The sequence below is a fragment of the Telopea speciosissima genome, chromosome 11 (assembly GCF_018873765.1).
Source record: "Telopea speciosissima isolate NSW1024214 ecotype Mountain lineage chromosome 11, Tspe_v1, whole genome shotgun sequence".
In the NCBI taxonomy this organism is placed as follows: Eukaryota; Viridiplantae; Streptophyta; class Magnoliopsida; order Proteales; family Proteaceae; genus Telopea; species Telopea speciosissima.
The window spans coordinates 2,545,879-2,565,390 of record NC_057926.1 but is presented as its reverse complement, the minus strand read 5'-3'; the positions used below and the strand labels follow the sequence as shown (position 1 = coordinate 2,565,390).

The window sequence follows — 19,512 nt, the reverse complement described above, 5'->3', positions numbered from 1 at the left end:
ATACATAGTTGTCACGGCGGTTAGGCGATCCAAGGCATTAGAGAGGGTAAAAAATCAAGGCGACACCGCCTCGGCGTCCAAGGCGCCTGCCAAGGCGGCCAAGTCGACCAAAGCGCCTGGACGCCTAGGCTCCGCCTTGACAACTGGGGTCGTATAAAATTTTCCTTTAAGCTTTAAAGGAATACGCCGATCACACAGCTCTTTGGACGCATCCCTCCACTTCATCCATCCTATTTTAATTCTCTTGTCTTCTTTATTTACTATAGAGCCCGGATATCTTAAATACTTCTCATCAATTTGGGTTAAAAATGTAAAGGGCATACCCAGTGCACGAGGCTCCTGCCACTGTGGGGTCTGGGGAGGGTCATAATGTACACAGCCTTACCCCTGCTTTCGTAAAGAGGCTGTTTCCATACTCAAACCCGTGACCACTTGGTCACAATGGAGCAACCTTTACCGTTGCACCAAGGTCCACTCTCTTGGGTTGATAATGTAATCTTTTTATTTATTTTTTGTTCTATTTTGGCAGGAGTCAGATACGTAGGAGTTCTGTTTAATGTTAGTATCCTAATTCATTTCTATATCTTTTTTAAAATGTAAATTAGGAATTTTATCTTTATATATGCTTGTAACCTACGATGGGAATAGAAGATTGAAATGGACAATTATGTTTGAGTGTGCCTACATGGCCTGTAACCAGAGCCGATCAATACTCTTGGTTTTCCCCTCTTTTTCTGATCTCTTCTTACTTCAGGTCTGTCCGTCCTTCCTCCTTTATTTCGTCTGTTTCTTCCCACTCGTCTCCTTGTATTTTCCTTCACGTGTTTGATACTCTGTTCTGTCTAGCAGTACTGGCAGCCTGAAATTGAAGTTCGAACTATCTGATACCCAATCAATTGGGACTGAAACTGTGAGGGTTAGATCATCTCCCTAGGGTGATCTAAAGCTTAGGTTCCCATTCCCCAGTTCCTCCTAACCAGTGAGCAATAAACCTGCAACCAGATTCAGTTCTGTGTTCTTCCGCCCGACCGAGTTGCAGAAATAAAAACTATTTATTTCCTTGATCTCGGGTCCTGCAATTAATCATCTTCAAATGGTTAGTGGTTGCGAATCTACACCTGAAATCTTAGGTCGAACAGAAATCTATTGAGAGAGTTCTCTCATTCGATTCAAGGCTGGTTCCTGTGCATACTGGTTGAGTATTGTGAGATAGAAGAAGAAGCAATTTCTAATTATTACAAGTAAGGCCCTCATTTGCAGTTACATAAAAGCCCTCATATTCATTATTTTTTTTTATATAACCTTTGCCGATTGCTATCTTACTCTTAAGGGTGGGTCTGGCGTGTCTATATAATTATGCAATTGCCACTACCATTATTCTTTGAGTTGTTTATCACTTGGGTGGGCCCATAGCTACCTATAATCAAGGTTTTGAATCCCGGGTTGCATTAGGAGTATTAGGATTTAGGAAAGTAAGCTTCTAGCCAGGCTGACAATTAAAGGCATAGCAGTACATATAGATCATCAGATCCTATGATTTTCCCATCCTGCCTTGGAGATATTATGCCAAAATTTTAAATAGGTTGGATGATTATAACTATTCTATTCATTGTTTGTCGTGGATAGTTAAAGATGTACAAAGGTCGATGAAGAAAGGGTCAAAAAAAGTAACAGAAAGGGAAAGGGAAAAAGATAAATGTGTCACTGTAAGTATATCTAGACTTCCTGATAGTGAGTTTATCTGCCCAGGTAATGTTTTTCGTGAATCCATTGCAACTCCTTTTATTGATGTTGCAGTCTATTAAGATCACTGAGATATTCTCCTTAAACATTCAGTGCTAGAAATAGAGATACATGGGCCTGAATTTTCTTTGGGCAACTTTTTTCTGCCTATGATTGATACTTGAGAATTGGTCATTCCTACACCTCATTCTTCTGTCACTTGTGCTGTCAATTTCAGGAAGTTCGGGTTCGGTTTGCAGGATTTGGAGCAGAAGAGGATGAATGGGTTAATGTGCGCAGGCATGTGAGACAGCGATCTCTTCCATGTGAAGCATCAGAATGCGTTGCAGTACTTCCTGGAGATCTAATACTGTGTTTTCAGGTATAGTTCGTTCGTGGGACTGCTGTTTTAAAATCACATTTCATCATGGTTTGCTTAATAATTTATGTTTGTGATTTGAAAAATATCAGGAAGGTAAAGAGCAGGCTCTTTACTTTGATGCCCATGTTCTTGACGCACAACGACGGAGACATGATGTTAGAGGATGTCGTTGTCGGTTTCTAGTACGTTATGACCATGATCAGTCCGAGGTGCGGAAATTATCTTTTAACATTTTCTGCTTTGGACCTCGTACATTGTCTCATACTTTCATGTTACATGTAAGCCTATTCCATATTCAGATTTTGGTTGGTTTAACTGTTTGTTGTGTTTAAGACTTGTATGGCTTTCAGTTTGTAATAGTTACAGACCTAGAACAACCAACAATGATGAAGTAAAACAAGGAGTGAAGAAGAAGAACAAATAAAAAGGCAGCAAAAAAGAGTGCTATCGATTGGTGAATTGTGCAAACTCCAATCGGTAGTGATGTTATATATTTATAATGAAAAGTATACCAGAATTACAAGAATGCCCTTATAACTAATGTACCACACATAAAACACTAATATACCCTAATATGCAAGAGTATTACAAGAATACCCTTTTGGTACAAATCTCTAACAGTCCCACTCAAGCCGGAGCATAAATATCACCCATGCTTTGCTTGGAACACCAAACATACTTTTATATAAGGCTTTAGACAATTCATCAAGCTATTGACCAGAACTAACAAATGGAGTGGAGATCAACTTCCTCGTCACAGCATCACGAACAAAATGGCAATCAACTTCAATATTCTTAGTCCTTCAATGAAAAACTGGATTACTGGCAATATAGAGGGCAGCCTGATTGTCACAGTACATGTTAATAAGCTTATTAGTCGGAAAACCAAGCTCTTGAAGAAAAGATTTCTACTACATCTTAGTTGTAGGATGAGCCATGGTCCTATACTCAGTTTCAGCACTAGACCTCACTATTTTAGTTTGTTTCTTACTCCTCCAAGTGACGAGGTTACCACCAGCAATCGTACAGTAACCAGTGGTAGACCTCCTATCACCTTCAGCACCAGCTCATTCAGCATCGAAGTAACCAACAAGATCAATATGTCCATGAAATTTGTAAATGAGCCCTTTTCGTTGAGCATCCTCAAAATACTGGAGAATGTGAGATACAGCCTCCCAATGAGCCTGCTTAGGCGACTCCATGACCTAGCTTATAGCACCCACCGCAAAGGAAATGTTTGGCCTAATCACGGTGAGGTAAGTAAGTTTACCAACCAGCCGTCAATACTGATTCTTGTCAAATTCCTTACCACCACAGGTCGCAATCTTCAGATAAGGGATCCATGGAAGAACCAATAGGTTTAGAGGCTAACATACCAGCCTCAAACAAAAGATCAAGAACTTACTTTCTTTGAGAAAGACTAACACCCTTTTACTCAGAACACCTCAATACCCAGAAAATACCTTAGAGTGCCTAAATCCTCGTCTGAATGTGTTGCTGTAAATAAATTTTGACACTTTCAGTTTCAGACAAGTCATTACCAGAAATAATGACGTCATTAACCTAAACCACCAAAACAATCACCATGGAATCCTGATGATAAACAAACACACAATGATGATTAGAATAGCACTGCATAAAACCACAATCAATAACAATTTTATTGAACTTGTCAAACCAAGCCCGTGGAGACTATTTCAAACCATAACTCGCCTTGTGAAGCTTATATACTTTCCTTTTACCTCCCCCCCCTAAGCAACATTCCTACGAGGTTTCTCCATATAGACCTCCTTATTCCCTAAGGAGATCACCATACAAAAAAAAAACATTATTGATGTTTAGTTGATGCAAGGGCCAGTCAGGATTAACAACCGATGATATAAATACATGAACGAAATTTAAACTGGGTAACAGGGGAAAACATCTCAAAGTAGTCAACACCATATGTCTGAGTGTAGCCTTTAGCCACCAAGTGAGCTTTAAGTTGCTCATAAAGCTCATTGTTGTAATATGGGTTCGAGGGTATTTTGGTCTTTGGGGTATTTTAGTCCTTGTACCTATTCTAGATGTTCTCTAGTCTATTATAAATAAAGTGGGGCTGTGAACATTAACCCACAAGCCATTATTTTCAATTTCCACGTGGTATTAGAGTTGGGATCCACATCGGGATCCTAACCCTAATGCCTTTCATCAAGAAACTTTAGACATCTCTACCGTCTCCCCTCTCTATCTCCTTTATCAGTTTTTGTGCCGCAAGCACCAACGCCACCACCTCTTGCCACCATCTTTCTCATCTTGATTTCAGCACCGCAAGCCACCACCGCCGTCACCTACGCCAACCACCACTGCTAGCACCGCCCTCTCCTAGCGGTCTCTCTACTCCGTAGCCTTTCTCTCTTCACCCTTGGTGGTGAGTTATCTCCCACCAAGGGCTTTTTCACCTGCAATGATCTAAATCCTTTCTTCAATTGGGATTTGTTGGTGACTTTTCCTAGGATCCATTATGCAGTGTTGATGTTTTGTTGAAACCTATCTTGAACAGCAACAATGGATTCTGATTTGACCACCGCATCTTTTGGACAGGAAGGAGTCAGTGTGATTTTTCTTCGCTTCCCTCTTAGCTCCATTAAACTCGATGGGAGCAATTACTTGATGGGGTTGCGTTCTTGTTATCTCGTGATTGGTTCCCATGGCTATTCAGGCTACCTCACAGGGGAATTTGTTATGTCTTCTCTAGCTGGTGCTGCTCAAGATTAATGGGTCACATCTAATTATCTGGTAATGTCTTATCTCATCAACTCTGTGGATCCCATAGCCAGAGGCTATCTTCTTCTAGACATTGTTGCTAAGATCTGGAAGACAGCCAAAGACACATATTCTTAGGTAGGTAGTGTTGCCCAATGTCATGAACTCCGCAAGAAAATCCATGAGACCAAACAACAGGAGTTATCTCTATCCCACTATTATTCAACCCTACGTAGCATGTGGCAAGAGTTGGATTTCTATAGGTCTTTTACAGCTACTTGTGATAATGATGCGACTGCATTTAAAAATGGGAAGACAGTCTTCGCGTCTTCGATTTCTTTGCTGGTCTCAACATTGAGTTTGATCAGATTCGGGCTCATGTCCTAAATCGTGATCCCTTTCCATCACTTGAGCAGGCTTATGCCATGGTGCAGTCATAAGACAGTTGTTGCAATGCCATAGTTCATCCGGTTACACAGAAGTGATCAACCCTATACTCTAGCCCACATAATTTATCATGTGGGGGTCTTTCTCATGGTATTGGTGATCATTCTACATCTGATAGAGTTCTAGTAAAGTGTGATTATTGTGGAAAGGAAAGACACCAGAGACAAGTGCTGGAAATTACATGGGCGTTCCACTGATACTCGAGGTCGTGAGTAGGGTCTTCCTTCTTCGGCCAGGGCTCATCACACTGCATCTGAGGATACTGTTGCTGATCCATCTCTTTCTTAGGAGGAACTATAGATCTTGTGTTGTCTGATGACCAGGTTGGACTCATCTTCTTCACCAGCTCCATTTGCAGCTTCTGCTACATCCCTGCTAAGGACCAATGCTTCATCTTCCTCTTCCCATTCAGGTATTTCTTTTGGTGGTCATTGTGCCTCAGTCGTATCTATTCCTTGGATAATTGACTCAGGTGCCACTGACCATATGACCGGATCTCCCTCTCAATTCTTTCAGTATTTTCCTTTGTCAGGTAATAGTAAAGTTCATGTGAATGATGGTTCCCTCTCTATTGTTTCTGGGAAGGGCACCATTAAGTGCACTCCTTCGTTATCTCTTTCCTCGGTCTTGCACCTTCCCAAATTTTCTACTAATTTGCTCTCTATTAGTAGTCTTCTGTCTTACACGGGACTTAAACTGCAAAGTAACTTTCTTTCCTAGTTATTGTCTTTCCCAGGACTTGGAGACGAGTCGTACGATTGGCAGTGGTAAGGTGGTTGGTGGTCTCTACTTGCTTGATAGTTCTCCATCAGCTTTGGTCTCTCAGGCTTCTCTTCCTGACTCTTCTGCGTCTGCTTTGGCCGAATTAAATAGGTGGCATCGTCATTTGGGTCACCCCCCTCCAAGCGTTTTATCTACTTTGTTTCCCAATTTAGTGAATATTGTAATCCAAACAACTTTTTTGTGATGCCTACACTTTTGCAAAGCAAACTAGATCTGTCTACCCTATTTCAGATAATAGAAGTTTAATTCCTTTTGGTTTAATTCAATTTGATGTTTAGGGCCCTGCCCGTTGTATATCTACATTTGGTTATTGATTATTGTCACTTTTATTGACTATTTTAGCTGTACCACTTGGATCTATCTTATGTGTCACAAGAGGGATGTGTTCTCCTGTTTTCAGCTATTCCACAAGATGATTCAGACTCAATTTGATGCCAAGATTAAGATATTTCGGATTAACAACAGGAAGGAATGCATCGATGGATCTCTTCAGGCCTACTTGTCTACTCATGGAATTATACACCAGACTAGTTCTGTTGACACTCAGCTCAGAATGGTGTGACTGAATGGAAGAATCGTCATCTCTTGGAAGTGGCCAGATCCCTCATGTTTGCAATGTCTGTCCCTCCTCGGTTCTAGGGTGATGTTGTGCTCTTGGCGGCTTATCATATCAATCGGTTACCCTCTCAGGTTTTGGCATCTTGCTGCCCTCTTGAGGTGTTACTGGGATCATCTTCCTTTGTGGTGCCCCCTAAGGTGTTTGGTTGCGTGGTGTTTGCTTGCAATCATCATGTAAGTGGCAAGTTCGATCCAAAGGGGTACATTGCATTTTTTTGGGCTATATTGCTACCCAGAAGGGGTATAAGTGTTATTATACTCTTTCCCGGAAATTGATTGTCACTATGGATGTAGTATTTCCGGATATCGAAGGCTATTTCCCATCCCATGCACCCTCTTCAGGGGGAATCTGCAAGTGAAGAGGTGCCCTTAAATGCTCCATTGGATGTGCCGACAGTGGAAGATTCGTCTGTTGAACTTGAGGATGGTATAACAGGGCAAGAACAGGTGCAGCCTTTAATATAGGGGGAGCCTGAGGAGCCTAACACTTTGAAAACATTTACTCGAGGAATGTGGCATAAACAAAAGCAAGTTGATAATACCACCATCACTGCTCCTAAATAGTCATCACAACCAAATCCAAGTTCTTCTAGTGATCCTACTTCTCCTGGTGAGTCTCCTTCTAATCCTAGTCTTGACTTACCAAATGCTATTCGTAAACCCTATAGAACTTGTACCCAACATCCCATTTCTAATGTTGTTTCATATGACTCTCTTTTTCCATCTTTCCATGCCTTTGTTTCCTCATTGTCCTCTGTTTCCATTCCTAACACCTAGCAGGAAGCAATAGCTAATTCAAGGTGGATAGAAGCAATGAATGAAGAAATGAGTGCCTTAGGAAAAAATGACACATGGGATTTGGTGAGTCTTCCTCCAGCAAAGAAACCCGTAGGCTGCAAGTGGGTTTTCGCACTCAAATAGAAGGAAGATGGAACAATGGAAAGATATAAGGCGAGGCTGGTTGCTAGAGGGTTTACTCAGACACATTGGATCGACTATCAGGAAACATTTGCCCCAGTCGCAAAGATGAACGCTGTCAAAGTCATTATTTCTTGTGCGGTTAACCAAGGATGGGATCTTCAACAACTTGATGTGAAGAATGCTTTTCTTCACGAGGAGCTTGAAGAAGAGGTATATATGGATATCCCTCCTGATTTTGCTGCCCTAGAAACCCAAGGCTAAGTGTGTCGTCTAAACAGAGCTTTATATGGTCTACAACAGTACTCAAGAGCTTGGTTCAGCCATTTCCATAGAGCCATGGTGTCAATTGGTTATAAACAAAGTAATGTTGATCACACTTTGACTTATCAAGAAGACAGGCTAATACATCACAGTTTTGATTGTCTATGTAGATGACATTGTAATCACTGGGAGTGATGTTGATGAAATATGTAGACTAAAGACCTATTTGGGGATGCAGTTTGAGATCAAGGACCTGGGAAAGCTACGATATTTTCTTGGGATCGAGGTTGCTCATTCAGCTCAAGGTGTCTTCCTCTCTCAAAGGAAGTATACACTTGATCTCTTATCTGACAAAAAAATGTTGAGGTGTAGCCTTTAGATATTCCATAATACTCATCTAAAAAGTAACGATGGAGAACCAGTGGATAAGGACAGCTATCAAAGGCTGGTTGGACAACTAATATAGCTTCCCACACACGGCCTGATATAGCTTTTGCTGTGAGTGTGGTTAGTCAGTATATGCATGATCCCAGTAACACCTCAAGAGGAAAAGATGTTCTTTTCTGCTCCTGGAAAAGGTGTTCCTTTCTCTCCTCTGGATCACTTGCGAGTTGAGGCTTTCATCGATGCAGATTGGGCAGGATGTCTGGATGACAGGAGATCTACCTTAGGCTATTGCACTTTTGTTGGAGGTAAGCTGGTTACTTGGCGGAGGAAGAACCAAGTTGTGGTTGCTCGGTCCAGTGCAGAAGCGGAGTTTCGGGCTATGGCCCATGGTATATGTGAACTCCTTTGGCTCCAGGGACTCCGAGATTTTTGTATTCCTGTTGTGCTGTCTATGCGCTTATATTGTGACAGCAAATCAGCAATAAGCATTGCGCATATCCAGTTCTACATGATCACACTAGGCACGTCGAGATCAATCGGCACTTCATCAAGGAGAAGCTGGAACTAGGAGTAATTTGTGTTCCTTTTATTCAATCTAGTGTTCAGTTGACTGATATTCTCACTACATGGATTAGTAGTAAAAGTTTTGGTTCTATTGTTAACAAGTTGGGCATGTTTGATATTTATGTAACAACTTGAGGGGGAGTGTTGTAATATGGGTTCAAGGGTATTTTAGTCTTTGAGGGTGTGTCAGTCCTTGTACCTATTCTAGAATGTTCTCTAGTCTATTATTAATAAAGTGAGGATGTGAACATTAAGTCACAAGCCATTATTCTCAATTTCCACAGCTCATATATCCATCAAGGTTATATTTAATGATATACATCCAACGACCCTTAACAAGATCCTTACATGGAGGTAAATCAACCAGAAACTATGTCTGACAACTTAGCAGAGCATTCATTTCCGCATCCATAGCTGATTTTCTTCCAGAAGCCTTGTCATAGGTTTTAGGGACAGAGTGGGTGGATAAATATCAGATGTTGAAGTATTCTTAGCTCAATATACTTCAACATAAGACAAGGCCATGAACGGAAAGATGGAAGATGTAAGATTCAATCAAACTAGTCAATAGGGTAAGCAACCAAAGATCGTCAAGTTCAAGAACACATACCATTAAGAAGTGCAATTAGTGAGTCAGCAGTGGGAGATGAAAGAGCAGGACCTGCAGACAATGTTTCAGATGGTATGAGGGGCGGTAGAGGAGCAACAACAGCTGGGGCAGACGTCTTGGGACGATGTTGATACCATTTCAATAGTGGTGTCACAAATGGAAAACCTGTGAGAGCAAGTAATGTAAGAAGAGGTGGAGGACTCCTAGGTTCGGTTTCCAAAGTATGACCCATAGCAGAGAAAGGAGTACTTTTGAAGAAGGTAACATCAGCACTGACAAACTGTTTCCAGATGACAGCATCATAACATCGATAACCTTTCTGAATACAAGAGTATCCAAGAAAAATACACTTGATAGCCGGAGGAAGAATTATCAATGTCGGGACTCAAATTATGGAGGAAACAAGTACAACCAAACACTCGGGGTGGCAAAGGAAACAACGGAGATATAGGAAAGACAACAAACATGTGGGATTGATTTTAAAGAACAGACAATGACATTTGGTAGGTGTCAAAACAGCATCACCCCAAAAAATTTTAGGAACATCATAAAGAATTAATAATGAAAAAGCAGTCTCTAGCAATGCCGATTCTTCTATTCAGCTACACAATTCTGTTGGGGAGTGTAGGAACCACTAGTTTGATGAATAATACCACACTCAACAAAAAAATGAAATTGAATGTATTCAAGAGCATTATCAAAATGGAAAATTTTAAAAGAAACACTAAACTGATTTTGTATTTCATTATAAACTTCCTCGAAGACCAAGTTTAACTGAGAATAATTAACTGAGAATAATCATCCACAAAAGTATCAAAAATTAGAAACCTGACCAACATTTGACACGACTCGGACCCCTAATATCAGAATGAACCAGAAAATAAAGACAGATTCCTAACAATGTCACGAGAAGAAAATGATGTATGATGATGCTTGTCGAACACACAAGCTTCATACTCAATATGACAAATGGACTTGCAATTAGGAACCATCTATTGAAGCTTGGAGAGAGACATGTGTCCTAATCAATAATGCCAATGAAAAGGGGAAACACTACTAGAAGGAACAAAAGCAGTTGTAGAAGACAAAGCATCGTCAAGGTAGTAAAGACCATTCTTCTCATGCCCTCCAACAATCTGTTTTTGTTGTTTGTAGATCCTGAAAAACACAATATGAAGCGAAGTATGTAACAGAACAGTTTTAAGTCTTGGTAATTTGACTTACAGAGAGAAGATCTAAATGCAACTGAGGAACATGAAGTACATGAGACAGGGATAAAGATGAGGTAGGAGAAACAATACCTTGACCAGATATGGGAGTAGAAGTCCCATTAGCAAGGATAACTAGTTTTATGAATAGAAAATTACACATTTGACTTACCACTCAGATGAGAAGTAGCACCAAAGTCAATGACCCAAGAGGCAGGAGACGAAGAACAAGAAGCACAGTACATGTATGGGCTACCGTAGTAGTGGATGAAAGAGTGGATGACTCAAGCTATTGGGCACGCAAAAATAACTCAGTAACCAAATCATCATGAGACACGGACGTAGACTGACCACCTCTAGATGAAGAAACAGCATTAGTGTCGGTTTGATGACACCACATTGGAACTTCCCTCAGCCATTGAAGTATATTAGCAAGTTATTGGCCCACTGAGGTTTTCCATATGTAACCCAACATTTGTCAACTGTATGATTAACCTTACCATAATGTGAGCCCCGATGTTAAGGCTTGGTCGGATTGCTGTCCTCTTATCTCCACCAGTTCCACGTCTTGACTTCCTCTTGACCCACAACCTCTCCAGGAAATGCAGAACCACGACCACGGTCACCAGCTTCAAAGGAAGAATTGCCCTTAGAAGAGGAAGATGAGTCAAACTTAGTGAGAGAGGGAGATACACTACGTTGAATATGACAAAAGAATTCATTCATGAAGGGAACTCTTTCGCCACCAAGTAGTTGGCCTTTAATAGGCTGGATATCAGAATTTCAAGCCAGATAGAAACTTGGCCACTTCAAACTCTGTGCCTTGAGTCTTCAACACATCCAAGTCGGTGGTTAGGGCCTGATAAGTGATAACAGTAGGTTCTTCCCACATGCCCTTAAGGGTACTGTAGTACTCACCCACAGACTCATCACCTTGCTTGAAGGAGAAGATTTTCTCATAAAGGTCACACACGGGACATATTCTGTCATCGGAAAAACTTTCTTTCAAATCATCCCATAAACCTTTGACAGTAGGATGATACGTAACATTTGTGGCAAGAGACAGATCTATACTATTTCACAGCCACACAAATAGAGTATCATTCTCTAACATCCACTCGTCGTAATCTACTCATAATTTTTTGTGTCAACAGGAGGGGATCCTGACATCAAATAACTTAGTTTTCCCTTGGCTCGAATGTATACCTTTACAGCCAGCATGTGCCCATAGAAGGTACTTGGATGCACCATTGAGTTTAATAGCAGTAACTTGATCATTCAGTGTCCACAGAATATTTTGGATCACCCATTGAATATAATACCAGCAAGGCAGCAACACCAAATCAAAGATAGCAATACAAAAAATGGTCACACTAGCAAAACACAATGCACAATTGTCAAAAACTTGGCCAACCAGCAGCAGTAAGCCAAGGACTTTGTGATTCTTCCTGGTCAGGATGATGATCTTATTTATTAAAACTATGCATATGATAATGGGATAGACCATCACAAAAGTAAAACCTCCTATTCGAGTGGCTGATTTTTTAATGCATGGTTGTTTATCTTTCACCGGATCAAATAAAGAGCATCTATAGTCTAGGATCCTCTTACCATGAGAGGTAATGAGAAAAATTATAGAATGGATTGCAACTATGCCTAGATCACGAGAGCCAACCTTTTAACTGGTTGAAGGGATTAAAGTTGTTAGGCAGTTATATTGCGGGAAAAAGGCTTAGTGAAGTTGAGCAGTCATATACTTTTCAAGTGTACAGGTGATCCAAGACACAATTGATGAGTTGGAAGAGTGATGTGGAACCCGGGTCAAAATACCCTATTGAGTCTGCTATGGTCCCACCCGGATACTACACAACTCAATTAATCTAGTGGATGTTAATGGAAGTCATTAACACAAAGAAAAGGAGCAATTCATGTGTAGTAGTAAAGTTGTTTGGAAAGGGTAAACTAGGAATAGAAAACAAACTATGGATAAAACAGAATTTATGAAATGAGGGAGGGCAAATTTGGAAACCTACTTTTTAAAAGGCAATATCGTGGCCCGTGGGTGGGATCAAGGTTTAAAGTATCGGTATCGGGTATCGTATCAGCCGGGCGATTTTGAGAGACGTATCGTATCGTATCATATCATATCAGAGGTACGTATCGATTGGTGCAGAAACGCATGAAGATGATCAAAATACATATGGAAATACACTTTTGGACACAAAAAACAATATAAACATGCAATATATGTCATATATCATGTATATACTCTAAGAATTGTGAATATTGTATAACCAAACAAGTGCGACACTTTGAAATTGTTATAAAAGATGAGATTTCTTACATGCAGAGTCACTGTATTGCCATGAAGAATGTCGGGGTGGATCAAACTCATGTTTGTAAGGGTCTTCAAGACTAAGAGCAACTAGGATGATGTTGTGTACTGACCGAACATAAGCACAATACTGACCCTTAAGGAAGCCATTTTTGGTTTTGGGTGAAAAATGATGGATTTGAGTTCAAATCTTTGCAAATGTATACAAAGCATGCATCTAATACTTAGTTGAACCTATTCTCCTAGAATCATAGCAAAAAAAAAAGGAACTAAAATGTAAGATTTGAAGCAAAAGATCCACTTTTTTGAAAAAAAAAACTACCTTTCCCTTCAAGTGTTGAGTATGTCATGTATTCCAAGGATTCGAGTGCGATGTGGATCCTATCCGATCCGACATATTTTGTGGCGCGACCCGAACGGAGAAAAAGTTGAGATTTAGTTCGTGTTCGGTGTAAAATGTGAACAAAGGCATGTGTATCGATATGTATCAGTATGTATCGGTACGTATCGATGCATTTAAAAACCCAAACAAACGGTAATATTAGTACGTATCGATTGTATCGTATCGTATCGTATCGACACGTATCGATACACTTGATACAATACAATTTTTTTTTAAAAAGAGACGTATCGATAACGATACATATCGGCCGATACAATACGATACAGACCGATACTTTATCCATACCGTGGGATGAAGGTTGAAGGTTGTCTTCAACCTCATGAAGAGAACAAAAACCCAGAGGTAAACATGGAACTAAATCTCGGTTGGAACTGACCGAAATCTCTGAATTGTCTCGGTTCCGAGCCTGGCCGAAACAATATTAGGGTCGAAACCTTGGGTTTCAACCTAGGGAGGCCCAGTATCAAAACCTCTAAACAATATCCGATAAGTCAAGGTCTTGGGCCTCACTGAAACCAGGTCCGAAACCGAGATCTTGATCCTTGGCGGTACAATATTTCGAATCACATAACCGATCTCATCAACGGAAGCTCCAATCGGGCTGAAACTCAAGAAATTCAATAATTCAATGATTGATTGACTTCAATTGATAGGCCTTCAAAACATAAGAAAAACGATGAAATAAAATTGATGCAACTTGGATCCAGCGGAAGAAGAACAATCCAGATCTGAGTTTGATTTGTAACTCACACTCCACATAGATACTGATCACAAGACTCCACAGGATGGGTTGCCCTTGCAGTAAGTATCACCACACCAAATCTGAAAGAGAAAGGGCTAGGGATGAGAGAGTTCGATCAACCTTTCCCAGCCTTGCTTGTTTGGTGGTAGCAGGGAAAAGAATAATACAGAAAATTACATGAAGAAGACAGATGCAAGGAAAGGGAAGAAGAAGAGAAGAAAATTAGGAAGGGAGAGATTGCACGGATGAAGGGGTGGGGGGAGAAGAAACTCGCACACGTACAGCCACCAGGTTTCACAACTCACAATTTCATTCTTTTCATTCTACCTCCAATGACGGGGATTACACCATATATAAAGAGAAATAAGACTCCTAAAATAAAGACCAATCTAGCTAGAAAACTAATTCAAATAAGGTAACTTGGAAAATAAATCTGATATCCTACTTAACCTACCCACCTAAAAGATAACATGATTATCCAAATTAAATAATTAAAAATCCTAAATATTCTAGTGAACCAAAACCCAAATTGGACCCGGTTCATCTCCGTCTGGATCCCAAACGGGTATGGGCTGATCTACAGAAGTGCTCCTGCATCAAAGAGCCTGGATCTCCTTGCTCTTGGGGCAAATTGAATGGTTGTGTGCATGAACATGCTATGTTTCTTTTGTATGCACCATAATAAAATCAATGCCTCATTGCCCTGCACTGAAATGAGAGAAGTTGGTGTTTATTTAATGGGATTTTCTTATCGACTCCCCTCACGGTGTCAAATAAGTGGTAACCTTACTTGTTTGCCCTTTTAGTATGAGATAATTTTTTTTCCAACAAGGGTAATCTGTCATTTCACATGTGTATGGCAGTGACACCTTATGATGAGATGATGTCACTTTCAAATTATTTTTGAAAACCTTTTTTTAACTCTTATCTTAAAGAACTTTTAGGAATTAGACAAAGGGCAATTAAAAGGTGTCAAGTTTTAAATACATCTATAGTGGTGTCATTCAGAAACTCCCTTATATAATACAGGGCATCCAAGTAGTGTCGTGCTCATTTACTCAGATATCCATTTGATGTTATGCTAACCCCATTTATGAGTTGGTTGCTTAATGTTTGCTAATCATATATTTATTCTTCATTTTGTTTCCGTTTGCAGGAAATTGTGCCTCTTAGGAAGGTGTGCCGTCGGCCTGAGACTGATTACCGGCTGCAACAACTGCATGCTTTGAAGGAGCTTGCATCAGCAGAACAGCGAAACACGGGCAAAGATCCTTCCCTGGTCAGTACATCAAGGGATGTTAATTCGGCATCTCAAAGGGCAAGGAAGCAGCGAAAAGTGGATGAGAATACAGATGAGGTTGTGACAGGGACTCCCCCACCCATGGTCAATACAGATGAGGTTGTCACAGTGAGTCCCCAACCTATGGTCAAGGAGCCTGTTACTGTAACCATTACTGCAGAAACTGCATCAACTGAAACAATGAAAGCTGAAAATGCTAGTGGCAGTAATACAGTTACTCTTGATGCACCAAAGGCTGATGCTGCATTGACTATTGCTGCAGTCGCCGGCACAGGCAATGGGTCTGGCCTTGTGGAGAATATGCAAGAAGGAAGATGACATGTATTTTTTCTTTGATGTAAGATAGAATTGGATCTTCATATATGCTTACTCTTTTTAGATTGCTTTGTTTTTGGTCTTCGAATATGTATTGTTTCAAGTATGTACTTTTAGTGGAAAGTGGCACATGTCTTAATGCCTTATGTAGACATTTGAGATCCATAACTCCAGGTAGTTTTCAAACATAAATTTGCTATTCTGCTCACAATCTGCTCCTGCTGAGCAAGAAATCAATGAAATCACTTTCAGAGAACAGGGAAGGTGATGATGGCAACAAGGCTGGTTAAGTTGAAGCAGAACTCAAATCAGGCCCGTGGCTATTGGTAGGAAAAATTACCTCTTCCAGTTCCCTACCCAACCCAGTTCCCCAGTGCCTCTAATAAGGGGGTGGTGGACCCCACCCAGGCAGGTGTAGGTGGCCATTCCCTCTCCCCCCCCCCTTGTTAAAGGCACTGGGGAGTTGGAGGGGATAAAGATCTTGTTGGTAGTGTTGAAATATGTACTCCAGAATACCGTAGGGGTATTCTGGGTATTTTGGGATAGTTTTTATGTTATTAAGTTTAAGTCGGTTATGTGGGTTTTAGCCCTACATCGCCTATTTTAGTCTCTTGTAACTTTTTCCCCTCTATTATAAATAGAGGGGTTTATCTATCAATGAAGCTAAGCAATTAATCTCTCATTCTCTCTTTTCTAGCCTACGATTCTACCAACATGGTATCAGAGTTGGTCTGATCTAGATTAGAAAAAGAGAAGAAAACCCTACTCCATCTCTTCAATTGACTTCTCCCTTCTTCTCCCTTTCTCGGTTTTTCCTTCTTCTGTTCTTCTTCCTCTCAACCTTGTAAAGGGGCAGCACTAATGAGGTAAACACAACATATCAATGATTTAGTTGCTGCCCCCCCCCCTCCATTTCTACATTTTTTTATTAAAAAAATTCTGTTCGAAATCTATTGGAGTCATACCTGCGATATTGGAGCTGTCTAGAAGTTTTGGAGATCTGATTTCAACCTAATGAAGATTGATCCTCCATTGTTGGAGCCTTCTATGCAGTCTTTTCCAACACTCTTCTACCCTATTCCATAGTCTTCATTCTCTTTTTTTTTCTCTCCATCTTTTATTAACTTTTTCAGCCTCCATACCCAAATCGATCTCAACTTGTCAGGGTTTTTCAAAACCCTAACTCCAATCGATTTTGGGGTTTCCCTTTTTAGATGCAACTGATTTTTTGGGGGTGATTCCCTACTACTACAAGCCCTTTTATTCCCTTAAGTCTTTTATTTTGAGTTCATTCCAAAACTACCCTTCCCACTAAAACATAACTAGTCTCTTGCTTATGTCATTCTTTGTTACTTACATCGTACCCTTTGGAAATTCTGATTTATTTCAGATTTACCCTATTCTCCCTTAATTCGCACATTTTCTCATATGCCCCTCTTTTTCTCTGATCAACTCATGTCCAAAATTTTCTTTTCCTTCCTAGCTTACCCTTTTGCCTAGTTGGGTTTATAATTGGATTTTAATTTAATTGCAATTTTGCCATTCCCCAACTAATAAATGTTAATTCCCTTCATGTCCCCTTGCTTCATTATTTTCCAATAACCCCTTGACAATTCTAGTTATTTATCAAATTGCCACTCTCCATAGCCATTATTTTACTTATTGTATCCCATTGCTTTTTGTTTATCAAAAAGCCCTTGCAAAATTCTGATTATTTACGAGACTACCATTACTTTTTCATACATTCCCCTATTTGACTACCCAATTGACCCTTGAAAATTCTGGTTTATTATCAGTTTGTCCTTTGGCTTGGATTGTATTTAAAAGTGGATTTCTACTAAATTACAGTCATGCCATCCTTTTTTTCCAACACCGTTCCCTTTCAATAATTCTAATTCCCTTCATAACCCAAACCTTTGGCATATATCCATAACCACTTTGGACGATAATAATATTCTCTAATTTGCCATTTCTTCCTTTTCCATTACCCTTAGCACCTTTTGGAAATTCTGGAATATTATATTTTTGCACTGTTTCTTACATCATCTCCGTTTTCTGTCCACGTGTACTACTACACGAGAGGGGGGATTATGTACAATATACATGCAGCCATTGCAGAAAGCAGAACTTACTGGAACACTTGGTGCAAAACATAGAAGATTAGTGTTTCCACCGTTGCTATTGGGTATCCTTCATTATTGGGTTGAATTTGTCGTAAGGGGAAGATTGGTATTAAAGTATTGAGGATGTTTGGTTATTGGCTGCCTACATGAGGTTCTACAGTTGGGTTGATTTTTTCTGCTGCGTGATCTTTTCTACTGCTTGATTCATTTGCTCGCTACCCTAGTTACTTATCTTCAAGATTATCATTCAGAGATTCATCACTGGACAGCAATAGAAGATTGGTGAAAGCTGCCTTTTTTGGAAGACATTCCAATCCCGATTTGCTGATCAAGTCTGTCCAAGTTTTGAAGATCTATTTTTTCAAGTTCTTGAAGATTTATTTGGGAGCTGCATTCGTCTTGAAGTTGGATTCTGCTACAACTTAGTTTTTTCCTATTTTGTTCAAGTTGGGCATTAGTACCTTGTCTACGCCAACTTGAGGGGAAGTATTAGCATTATTAGCATTATTATGGAGTTCTTTTTTTCTTTAGTTCAAACTGGATCTTCTTTCTTTAATTATTTGTATAATCCAGCTTGAGGGGGAGTGTTGAAATATCTACTCCAGAATACCGTGGGGGTATTCTGATCCTTTTGGGGTAGTTTTTATGTTATTAAGTTTAAGTCGACTATGTGGGTTTTAGTCCTACATCGTCTATTTTAGTCTCTTGTAACTTTCCCCTTTATGGGCTTACCTATCAATGAAGCTAAGCAATTATTCTCTCATTCTCTCTTTTCTAGCCCACGATTCTACCAACAGGTAGTATCATAAAAAGGTGTCAAACGGGAGGGTTTCTTATCAGTTTCAGCCCTAAGTGGCCAATCCCAGAGTCATTCCATAATACTAATCGGTCCCAAAATTAAAATGTAGTCCTGTTTGATAATGGGAATATGGGATGGTCCTGTTTCGATTTTTTAACAATTCTTGGCAGATATTTTTTTTTGAGAAAAGGAGAATTTAATTAAGGAAGAACCGGACTAATTTACATCCTATAGTATTTCCTTCCATTAGAGTCACCTTGCAGGAGGGAGGTGAGATCGTTAGGAAGGCTTTCTATACATAAATGGATTTCTTCACAAGAACGAAGGAACCGGGCCAGGAAGTCTACGCTGGAATTAATCTCTCTAGGATGATGGACAACAACACACTGCTCAAACCCTTGCATCAGGTCATGGATATCCTCAATCAGACTAAGTGCTTCCCAAGCGGTATGAAACAGACCGTTGACCATCTGAGCTGCCAGTAGGGAGTCGGTCCAGACCTGGACTAGGGGTAGTCGAAGGGCTTTTGCCTTGGCTGGGCCCTGCTTAATCACTAGGAGTTCCATTCGCAACACATTATTATCATTGGTGGCGCCTGCTATTGCAAAAATGGGTTGGCCCATGCAGTCTCACCCAATCGTGCCATACCCACCCATGTTTTCCCTGCTAGACTCATCGCAGTTAATCACTACCCTTCCGGAGGAGGGGTGGGGCCAAACTAGAGTAGACACGACAAGGTGGGTGAGGGTTACTTCAATATTCCATCTGTTAAAGAATTTTCTGTTGTAGTCGGTGGCGGGTCATTATCCGCTGTTGTAACTGCAACGCTGCTATACTCATCATGCGG

The 19,512-nt window shown here is 40.3% G+C and overlaps 1 protein-coding gene across 3 annotated transcripts in view; it reads left to right on the top strand.

The window, feature by feature from the left end:
• LOC122646282 (protein SAWADEE HOMEODOMAIN HOMOLOG 2) overlaps window positions 1–15,821 on the top strand; it is a 54,941-nt gene extending 39,120 nt beyond the window's left edge. For 2 of the 3 annotated variants that reach the window (XM_043839810.1, XM_043839809.1), the window contains 3 exons: window positions 1,961–2,104; window positions 2,194–2,313; window positions 15,285–15,821. In XM_043839810.1, the coding sequence (XP_043695745.1) occupies window positions 1,961–2,104; window positions 2,194–2,313; window positions 15,285–15,746 (726 nt within the window). In that variant the 3' untranslated portion in view covers window positions 15,747–15,821. The remainder of the gene's footprint in view (window positions 1–1,960; window positions 2,105–2,193; window positions 2,314–15,284) is intronic. The other variant, XM_043839811.1, reaches the window with a different exon arrangement.
• The last annotated feature ends 3,691 nt before the right edge of the window (window positions 15,822–19,512 follow it).